General features: G+C 33.0%; 1 protein-coding gene across 1 annotated transcript; it reads right to left on the bottom strand.

Annotated features, from left to right (window-relative positions):
* Positions 1–130: 130 nt before the first annotated feature.
* LOC108989272 (cyclic nucleotide-gated ion channel 1-like) lies at positions 131–5,554 on the bottom strand. The gene is made up of 9 exons (XM_018962828.2): positions 5,341–5,554; positions 4,198–4,317; positions 3,510–4,098; positions 2,844–3,044; positions 2,437–2,753; positions 2,229–2,340; positions 1,294–1,530; positions 816–1,210; positions 131–576 (listed from the first exon to the last, which is right to left on the bottom strand). Exons 2-9 carry the CDS (start codon positions 4,224–4,226, stop codon positions 267–269), a joined length of 2,190 nt encoding a protein of 729 aa, XP_018818373.2. The 5' UTR covers positions 4,227–4,317; positions 5,341–5,554; the 3' UTR covers positions 131–266.
* Positions 5,555–11,209: the final 5,655 nt, after the last annotated feature.

Raw genomic sequence — 11,209 nt, 5'->3', positions numbered from 1 at the left:
CCGTAATTTTTTAAGAATGAAATTTGAATTTCGTCCCTACATCACATTTTTTGGGACGATTTTCATTTCATCCCAAACAAAAATCGTCCCAAAAATAAATTTTTGTTGCAGTGTGATGAAAACATGGCTCTAAAATATAAAGATGTAAGTTTGCTTAGTACATGTTACACATCACATCCTATATATGGAAAAAGCTTGCACATGAACAATGTTTGTGAAAACTAAACTTGGGTGATAATCACTTGAAACGCCATATATACTACTAATTAATGACCTTCAGCACTGAAATCTGGCACAGCAGGCTTCGGTGGTAGTAGCTGTAGCACTCTTTGTGGCGCTCTGGTATTGGTGCATCCACCCTTTGGTCGTCGCAAGGCTCGAAGTAAACGGGCAGCAAACATTGATGCATAAATAGTTGCACCAAGACTTGCCGAGGTCCCAGCTTCATTTGCCAAAGCATATTGTAGTCTATTTTCAGCATCACGCAAAGCCCTCTCATGGTTTTTCTTAGAGCAGCGGCGCCATGCTGATTGGATAAAACAGGCAGCCCATGTTCTCCATTGTTGGGAGTAGAACCTGAAAGTGATTTTTGCATATTTAATTATATCAAGGATCATTCGCGTAGATGAGGAAGATTATCAGAGTTCAAATAGAGATTATTGTACTCTTTATTAAATGCTTCATGAATATTTGTGTTAAGTTATTATAAATAATTCATTGTGACAATGATAATGCAACAAAGCAAGAAAAAACCATCATCTTTGTCTGTTTTGATAGCGATGGAATAATTATCCAAAAAGAGCTTAAAGCCTTACTTGAAAGTGTGCTGCAACTCCTTGCTGTGAAGTTTCCGAAACTGAGAAGCCACAGTCTTCAAATCCTCGGCCATTAGAGCAAAGGCTTGAACCTCTGCTTTTGCCACCACTGTTCTTGTTGAAAGGGGGCATGTGGTCGAGGACTGCGCATATAAGGCCCAAGTAAGAAGCTCTTCTCCACAAAAGTCACCGGCTTTAAGCTCAGCAGTGTTGAAAAAACCAGTTATTCCACCATTGGTAGTGACAGTGGCTAGGTTTCCTCGCATGATAAAGAGCATCTCGTCCACTGGATCCCCTTCACGAACAATGTAGCTGTCTTTTGTGTAAAGTACTGGCTTGAGACGATCAAACAGCGGATCCCACAGTTGTTGATCCATCTTTTCGAACATGGGCACCTTAAAGATAAAATTAACTCGATGAACATCGTAGCTTAAAAAAAGGACAAAATGATGCACAAAACAATCAAGAGAAGTATTACCTTCATAAGAAGATCGAGGCAAAGATGGCGCTTTATGTCCCTTCTGAGATCCTTCGGAAGGTTACGGATGAGATTCTCTTCCTCCACACCTCTTGTTTCTAGCCACTTGTACTGCTCATATCGTCTAACCCGCTCCCTTAAGTTGTTAGGGAGCATACGTTGGGACATCCACTGTTCTGCATCAGTCTTCCTGACTCTCATTTCTTCTACTCTCACTGTTGTGGATTGCAAATATTTCTATAACAGCACAAGAAACATGATATCACCTTAGTCCATTCTAGAACTACGAGTACTATTCCGCAAATAGGTTTTTAGTTGAAGTTGAATGGATAGAATTAGAAAGAACAGACGCATATCATCATGTTTTCCTTGGCAACATAGCTGCTAGAAGGCTAAAATAGAATACAAGAACTGTTGATTTAAGATGGCTGGTGTATATATACAAATAATTAAGCTTGCAATTTATATTAATGAATTAGCTGAGAATCTGATTCTGTATAAAACCATCAGTTGGAAGGTTTAGATGTGGTGTGTTGAGAAGTCCCACACGATTTAGGAACAAACTCATCCTGGTCTTTATAAGGAGTTATTTCACTCCTCCCATTAGGCCTTTTATGAAGATAAATAAGTATTTCTATAAGGTGTTAGAGCAGGTTAACCTATGACCGATGATGGACTCCTGCGACCTATCCACGATAATGGAACCAGAAGTACCGGCCCACATGTGAGGGGGCGTGTTGGGAAGTCTTACACGGCTTAGGAACAAACTCATCGTGGTCTTTATAAGGAGTTATCTCACTTCTCCTATTAGGCCTTTTATGGGAGGAAATTAGTGTTTAGATGTGGTGTACATGGATTGAACAACTTATAAGTGGATGAAAATGTTCTCATAATGCTACGATTGGCAAGAGAATCCATGAGGACCAAAGTATTACCTGCATATTGCCTATAAGTAATGAGAATAAGACCAACCCAGCGATGGCTATGGAAACAGCAAAGACTATCTCCCAGAAATATGTACTTGTATCCAAGTTTTGGCCAAGAGAACTGAAAGAAAAGGAAGGGTACAAGTTAAAAATGGCTTACTATAAGTTGACAAGCTTTGCTTGGATCCTTTTTTTTTTGGATTTATATATTACTAACCTCAGACTACGCAATCCCCACCAGAAGCAGTAAGACAATTTTTCTAGAAAGTATTTTGATTCCACCACTCCAGACTTCAAAACTTTAGTAAATATTCCATAGTCGAAGGGATCATTAATTGAGTTTTCGTTCTGATCATCTGGTTCGACAATACGACAAAAATGACTAATTTTATCCAAATAGTCAGGTTCACTCTGGTTTTCAGCACTGCAGTAAAAACCTTGATCTGGACAACTTGTAATATTGTTCCTGCACATTTTTCTCCAGCAAGCAACCTGACGTTCTACGCCAAACAAGTACCAAAAGGCTCCAACTACCTGGTACATACATTGTTCGTTAACAAACAATCTTGGATTAATAGGTTGAAGAATTTGAACCCAAAAAAAAAAAAGGGTTACGTAATTTACGTGACTAGCTAGCATGTAGAGGAAAAGATTATAAGCAGCTCCAGCCCATGCTGTCTCAGTCAGAATGCCGGAGGTCCTAGTGACTTCTACATATAGTGGGTAGATCCGAAAAAGCCTCGGCACATATTGGGAGAAGATTACTGCCTTCAACATTTTCTTCAACAATGGCCCTTCGCTTTTTGGCGCCAAAAGTACTACCACCTGAACATATTGAGCAGAACACATGCAACGTCAAAATTGTAAGACTTGCACCTTAGATATATATATATATATATATATATAATTAATATATGTAATATATGTATAGTTCCTTCTTTTAAACTGAGCAATTGACTCAAATTTAATTTGGTATCCACTTACAAGCTGTCTGCGCGTAAACCACTGTAATTGTTGTGGCACTTGTTATAGTTATCAATAGTGTAACAGGCGTGTTAATAATTCAGCTTGCAAATGAATATTATGCAAACAAACCAAGCATACACACCACTTATGTAGAAGGTTGCTACGGCAAGTCGTATAATATATATTTTTTTTCCTTGAGTTTTTTATGATTGGTTTCATAATAGGCGACGTATTTATGCACATAATTGTAAAAAAGTAGCAGAGCTATCTTAGTAATAAACCAGATTACAGATAGTTGAGATTGATTGAGTATCACACCCATACCTGTGGGCAGGGAAGGATTGCCAGAATGTCGATAATGAAGTATGTGGACAAATATCTTATTGCGATTGCCATAGTATCATCAATCAACTCTCCCCTTCCAAACACATGACGAGAAGAAGGTGGGATAATCCCAGTTCGAAACTGAAAGTATATATGAATTGCATAAAAAGCATCTGTAACTGAACGAAGAACAGAAGCAATAATCGCCAAAGTTTTGTCCGAGCCACACTCTAAGCATTTATTCTCCTCATTCACCTTCAAAACTGGGGTGTAAAAGAAGAGCGGGTCCAATGCCACTGATATCACACAAGAAAGAACAAATATTTTGTTCCATGTTTGAAGAAATTGATCCTGAGGATCAAGGATTTTAGTCTTCTTAGGACCTGAGTGATCTACATGAGAAGGGATGCTTATTGGGTTGTTTTTCAAACTTTCATTTGTCTCAGACCCTCTCTCAAACAATCCTCTCCGAAAACTCTCAAACAATCTGTCAAATGTGGCTCTAGAATGGTTTCTTGAATATTTTCGATCGTTCATGGAATGTTGATGCTCAAAACTGGAAGATTTCTCCGAACTCCAACTTTGAAACCTGGAAGAAAGCATTTAAAGTGTCAAATTCCAAACCAGAGGAAACTGAGCAAATATATGGAGACTGTTGGGGGAAGTACTCGGGCTTGAACAAACTAACCTTCCAAAATTATTTCGCTTGGAATCCATTCCTGCGGCCAACTAGAACTCCGACAGAAAGAGCCCAACTAGTGATTTTGAGACACTTTAATTACCGATAACAAAAACTGAAATCCAGGCGCTGCAGAAGTAGAAGTTCAGATTCCATATTCTCTACAATGGAATTACAGAATGTCCCATGCTACGTAATGTGAAAGCCAAACAATATGAGGAAGAAATGTGATGCTTCTAGCAATTAATGACTAATATTTATGACTTTTTCGAGCAGGGACTAGTCAACTCAGAAGTCGAGACAACTTTAAATGCGTAACACGATTTGATCACTTTCTACCGCTCTAAGCTTTGAGATGATTTGTGATTGGTAGTTAAATTTGTGAATTAAGATTTATGAATAATAATAAATAATAGTGAGATAAGTTGATCTCTCAATTCAAATTGGTTAGATGTTATTTGAGTACAGAAAATATCTCATTATTATTTATTATTTTATTATTATTTTTTATCTATTTTTTACTAGCATTTATTATAATTTAATAATCTATAATTATATTTTTATTATTTTTTTATTATTATTCACAAAATACTTCAATATTACCGACCCAAACGCGGTAAACTATTGGAATTGAAGACTTTGATAATTTAGAGACAGCATGCATGATAAACGATCAAAATGTAAAGCAAGTTTCTCAACTGGAGTAGTGGTGATAAAAAGACAAGAAGAAAATAACAAGCCGATATAACCTGATCTGTTTGGTTGCAGAGAAAAAAACAAAATTAGATATAATTGTCTTTTACTAGTATGGTTTCATCCTTGATCAAGAAAAGCAATTAAATATCAACTTTCTGTTTGCATGCTGAGTAGAGTGAAAGGAAATAAAAGTAGAAGAAAAAATTTATACTGTTATCTACTAATTTTGTCGGCGCTTCAGAAAAGAAAAAAAAAAAAAATAGAACAAAAAATAATAGCCAACCATATCTACCAAGCGAAACTGGTGAAGCAAACTCAATATAAGTGTGAAGGGTCCCTGTTCTCTGGGGTTATTATTCTTTTATTTTATTTTCTAACCGTTTCTTATCTACCAAACAAAAACTGAAACAGAGTGAACGAAAATGCATAGAACTGAGCATATTTGGAGTTCCTTACATCTGTGTTGCTTTCATGGATGCTGTGAAACAACAAGAATGGTCTTCGTTATTTGAAGAAGAAGTTCCGTGAAGAAGAAGGCAGAGAGCTCGGAAGAAAGTTGCGCGAGCGATGACTCTGAAGTCAGCCACCAAAGTGAGCCTCCATGAAATTATTGAGTTCGATCTGTAACTTTGTGGTGGCACCCTCCTGCTTCTACTATTCTTTGCTTTTATAAATTAATTTATTTTTAATATAAGATTCTTAATTAATTACCCACATGGATATGACTTTACTTTATAGTCTTCTTTTCTTTATTCTTTTATGATTAATATTAAATACAATTTTATTATGCATATTATTTTTTGAAAAAAATAATTTTTTCATATAATTTTTAGATTGATCAATATTTAAAAAAAAAAAAAGTAAGCGGGACTTATATACTATTGTAAATATCATTTTTCTTTTTTTAATTGACTATTTTAGATCTTGTTTGGTTGCACGGATGAAATGAGATTAAAATTAAAAGTTGAATGAAATATTGTTAAAATATAATTTTTTAATATAATTTTTATTTTTTAATTTGAAAAAATTGAATTATATTTTGTGTTTTATTTGAAAAAGTTGTAGCGAGTCTATCGTTTGCATTTAAAATTCATCTCAACTCATTTTATCTCGTCATTACAACCTTATCAAATTCTCACACAAAATATAATAAATAATTCAACTTTTATTGTACTATTCCCGAACCATTTCAACCCATCTCAACTCAACTCTGAAGCCAAACTTATTATTTTATAATATTTATGATTTCTCTCTCTTTATATATAAAGGAGGGATATATTTTTTTTAATAACTACAAAGAGAAGATATACAATTGAATTACAAATCAGTAAATATGAAAGGTTTGTTCATTAATCCGAAGGAAAAAAAAAAAAAAAAATACGGGTCTTCGATAAAATTCATTTTTTTATATAATTAAATGTGCATATAATTAAGAACAAAATTACGTTTGGCACTATCAAAATAAAAAATCATTTTCATGTAATTAGCAAATTGTTAAAAAATTCAACTTATTTAACCCACAGCTTGATTATTGTTAAAAATTATGCACCAAAAAAACTCCAATTAGGGTATGGTGAGATAGTCTTTTTTTTTTTCTTAAGCAAGTGTATTATAGATATATTTAACATTTATAAGATATAAGATTCAAAAGAGTGAGAGGGCTCAACATTCATCCAAAACTAATAAATACAACACAAGAAATAAAGAAAGAAAGAAAAAAAAAGAAAAAAGATATGGGGCGAATGACTTGACCCTACCCATTTCCCATAAAGGGAAGCCACATGAAGTAGTTTTGATATAATTTGATAAATGGATTGTAATAATACCATTGGAAGTTGCAATGAAGTGTTTTGTGCTGCATTTCACTGGTTTGGATTGGTTGAATGAGACTTCCACTACCTCTTTCTCACGATTCTTGATTAGAAAAAGTGAAAACATAGGAAGATAGCAAATGAGAGATATGTTGAATCGCCAACAAACGGGCATCAGTGTCTGTGAAGGTGCATGGAGGCTACGACTGCACTACGAGAGTGGAGGTTGGTCGGATCTAAAAGATTCGAGGTTGCTGGCCCTAAAAATGCCGCGTATGAAGATAGCAGACTCGGTGCGGTACTGGCGCATGGATCGAGATATATATATTTGTTTGCAGTATTTTTTTTATTGCTATTGAAATTTAGATACTTTAGATATAGAGTGTGTTCATATTTCTATTTCTCGAAGTTTTTTACTCAATTGGTGGATATATACATTTATTTTCTCTTTAAAAAAATCGATTTGTTTACATTTTTAGAAAAGTATATAGAGAAACTAAATAACAGCCTCATCTTAAAAGATCAATAATTTTCTTAAAAATGTTTAAATATAATTTTTGTTATAAAATTTAAAAAAATTGTACTGTTTTTTTTTTGTTTTGTCTAAAACTATAGAAAAATTATAATAATTAAGTAATAATTTGATAAAAAATTAAAAATTATTTTATATTTAAATAATATTTAAAAAAATTATAAAAAAATTTAAGATAAGATGGTCTCACTTCTCAAACATGATATAAATATATCTTATATAAATGGCAATTTCAGTTAATACTTACTACGTGTGTTCATATGAATTAGTCACTTCATGAATAGAAGTGGGACTTTGTTGACTTTTATTAAAAGCAATAGATCAAAAGTTTTGTCGTTTGATTATTATCATAAAATGGATCCACGTATGATTGGACCCAATAATTAGGTAAATGAAAAATCTTCTTAATATGATTAATTAACCATTTATATTTTAAATTTAAATCATCAATAATCTTTATCCTAATTTTAAAAAGAAATAGAAACATAAATGTCGAGCTGAGCAAAATTTATTGATCATTTAAAAATATTTTAAAAAATTCATTCGAACAACTATAAATTTTGTATAACATATATTATGCATCTATTTCTCTAACAACTTATATCTTAAATTTTAGATAAAAAAAAAACTCTAAAATATTTAAATCCTTGCAATAATATTAAGTGGATTACATCATAGAGTAATGCTACTATACCTCTAATTTATATCATCTAATTTATCTCTTTGACGTGACACCATAATGTGATACCACGTGAGTTGTCAAAAAAATTAAAAAAAATCTATTCAAATAATATAGCACCCAAAAAATACAACAATACAAAAATTAAAATCATAGATTGACTCTACTCTTTTATATTTATATTTTTAATTTTATTTAATTTTTTAATAAGTCATGGGACACCATCAAGAAGACAAAATAAATAATATAAATTAGGAGATATGGCGTGGTGGATCATGATTTTTTATCTATAAAGTTAGCATTAAATGTTTTTATAAAGAAAAATTAATATACTGAATAACATGTTTCGCAAAGCAAACACGTTCTAAGATTTTTTTATATTGTTCCCTTTATACAAAGGCATACTTTAACAACAATAATTCTCTAAACTGTAACCATCTTTTGGCCCCCACAGAACTTTAAAGCTTTATACAGATGTTTTTTGAGATAAGCATATGTTTTTCTATCACAATATACAGTCACACTTTATGGAAAAGGAGAGCAATGATTCATTGAATCCTGTTCGTTAAAATAAAGGCACCCGAGAAGGTTGGCCTATCATGTATATATGTACTGTCTTCCAGCTTTGATCATTTGCTACTTTAACCCAGAAAGCAACAAAACTAGCAATAGTGAGAAGAAGAAGATAGAACTTTATCCAAAAAATAATAATTAAAAAAAAGCAATTATAATTAACTTACGTAAAAGAAGAATAGAAATGTGATAGAGGTAGGGGTGTAATCGGTCCGGTTTAGTTTTGGATAAAATTTAGGACTGAATCGATATGTACTGGTTTTGTATTTTCTAAAATCGATTACGCACCAATTATCATCTTAAACCGATATCTCCGATTTTACAAGTTTCTAGTCCGATCCGGTTTGATTTTCTGGTTTTTTAAAATGTAAGTTTATCATTAAAAAATAAAAATCTATTAATAAAAAAATTGCTTCAAAAAATCTGTTCTAAAAATCTGTTCTTATTACAAAATCTGCACTATTAAAATCTGTAATACTACTAAAATCTGTAATATAAAATCTGCACTACTCAAATTTGTAATACATTTAATAGACTATAGTGATTTAGTTATAGTGATTTAGTTATAGTGATTAGTATTAGTTATATATTAATATAAGTATAACTATAGTGTATATTAGACTATTAGTATTAGTTATAAACTTATATATTAGTATAACTATATAATATATTAGACTATAGATAATATAATTTAATATATATATTTTATGTTTAAAGCACATGATCAATTAAATTTTCATCTTTAATATTAAACTTTTATTTTATAAATTAAAATATGAAATGATTTCATATATGATATATAAAAATTTCACATATAATTATATATTATATATAAACTTATATAGATAAAATATTTTGTATAATATTAATTTTGTATAAAACTTATATTAAAAATATTAATTTTTATATTTTTTTTCCCAATCGGTCCAATCTGGTCCCAGAAATCGTAGAACCGAAACCGGACCGATTTTGGCCAGTTTGCATAATTCAAGAACCGATTCCAGACCGGATTAATTTTTCGGTTTAAATTTATACCTATAGAAATGGATGATGATTAGACCGAACGAGAGGGGCCCTTAACTTTACCCTCATATTTTGATTTATTATTCTTTTTTTAAAAGAATAGTATAAATGTTTTTATTATAATGTTTATAAGTGTCTAGTTGACTCTTGACCTTGATGCAGAATAAAGATTATTATGGTGGTTCGCTAAACAACGGAAACTAAAGATTGAAATGGAGAAATACATAAACAGAAAGAACACTTAGAGTTTCTTTATAAAAATCGAATATATTTTCTAAAATCCACATGCTGGGCTAAAATAGATATGGTAAAAAGACAAAGTTTCAATTATGACCAAATAATAAAATACAAAATAAATTAGATATCTCGCTAAAATCTAGTCGAGATCTAGAATAAAATCGTTGCTAAAAATAAGCATTACCATAAACAAAATTAATGAAAAATAGAAAAAAAAAACTTAAAATGAAGATTTGGGAGAGGGGGGGGGGGGAACGACTGATATTGGTCTCAAAACAAAGACCACTAGGCATAGCATGGTGGCCATTACATACATGCCGAAAAGAGCTTTTTGAATTGAAGTCATATACGCGATTCTGATACCTGTAACTAAAGTTAGGGCCAAAATACTAGCGTGTGCGAGATATCGCCTAATTTCCTTGCCCAACCGAAAAATGCTGACATTTCCTCACCCAATTGAGGAATGGTGACCATTCCTCTCCAAAACGAGGAATCTTCATCTTTTTCCGCCAGTTTTGCGCTGATCTGCCTTCTTGAGGTAGTCCAATACTATTAATGTAAGGCCCAATCTGTGAGTCCGGACCAGTGCGCGAGAGGCCCAGCCTTTTCTTGGATGTATTTCGGAACGACACCGTTTTGGGTAAGCAGTTCCTTCTTCCTCAGCTCCCCGATTCTTTCTCCCTCTTTTCTCTCTTTCGGTTTTTGGTTTTCCCTGTGTCTCTCTCTCTCATGTTATCCACTTCCCTTCCCTTCCCGAATTCATCTCTTCCTTTTCGTTGGGTCTGTTCGTGAGTCCGGAGGTAATGCCCTAGCATTTTCTCCATTTTATTTTTCCTCACTTTCGATTTTTCCCTCAAAATCAGTTTCTCACTCGGTCGCATCCCTCCATTGCAGCAGATCAATGTGCTTCTCTCTCTCTCGCGTCCCTCTAGTTCTCCAGTTGGTGTTTTCTCTTCAGACTCGGCTCTTCTCTCCCTCTTGCGCAGTGTTTCATCTTCAAGTATATATATATATATATATATCTCATTTTACACCTTGATTCTGAAAATCAGGGCCCTCATTGTCGGCACACTCTCTTTCTCTCCAGTGTAGTTTTTTTTTTGTTTGTTGTGTAACTGTTGTGCTGCTTGTTCGTTAATCCCTGAAGCCTTGAACCATCGAAGCCACCACTGGTGACACTTTTATTCGCCGGTAACCCATTCTTTTTCTCTGTTTCTCTCGCCCACACACACACGTTCACCTCAATTAATTCATTTCACTCCAATGAAATTTCTGGGTCATGTTTTCATTTAGTGTAGTCCGTGGGTTTTTCTTTGGGCATTTTCTTTGTATAAGCGAACACCATGTGTTGGAATGTTCTGAGTTTGGATTATTTGGGTGGGACATGCAGTGAATTTAATGGATACTCGGGATTGAGTAGTGGTTATTTTGGTACTATTTGGTTTTTTTTTTTTTTTACGACCCTTGTAG

Source organism: Juglans regia, chromosome 7 (genome assembly GCF_001411555.2).
Source record: "Juglans regia cultivar Chandler chromosome 7, Walnut 2.0, whole genome shotgun sequence".
In the NCBI taxonomy this organism is placed as follows: domain Eukaryota; kingdom Viridiplantae; phylum Streptophyta; class Magnoliopsida; order Fagales; family Juglandaceae; genus Juglans; species Juglans regia.
Note: the sequence above shows the minus strand (reverse complement) of the source record. Positions and strands in the feature narration are given on the sequence as shown.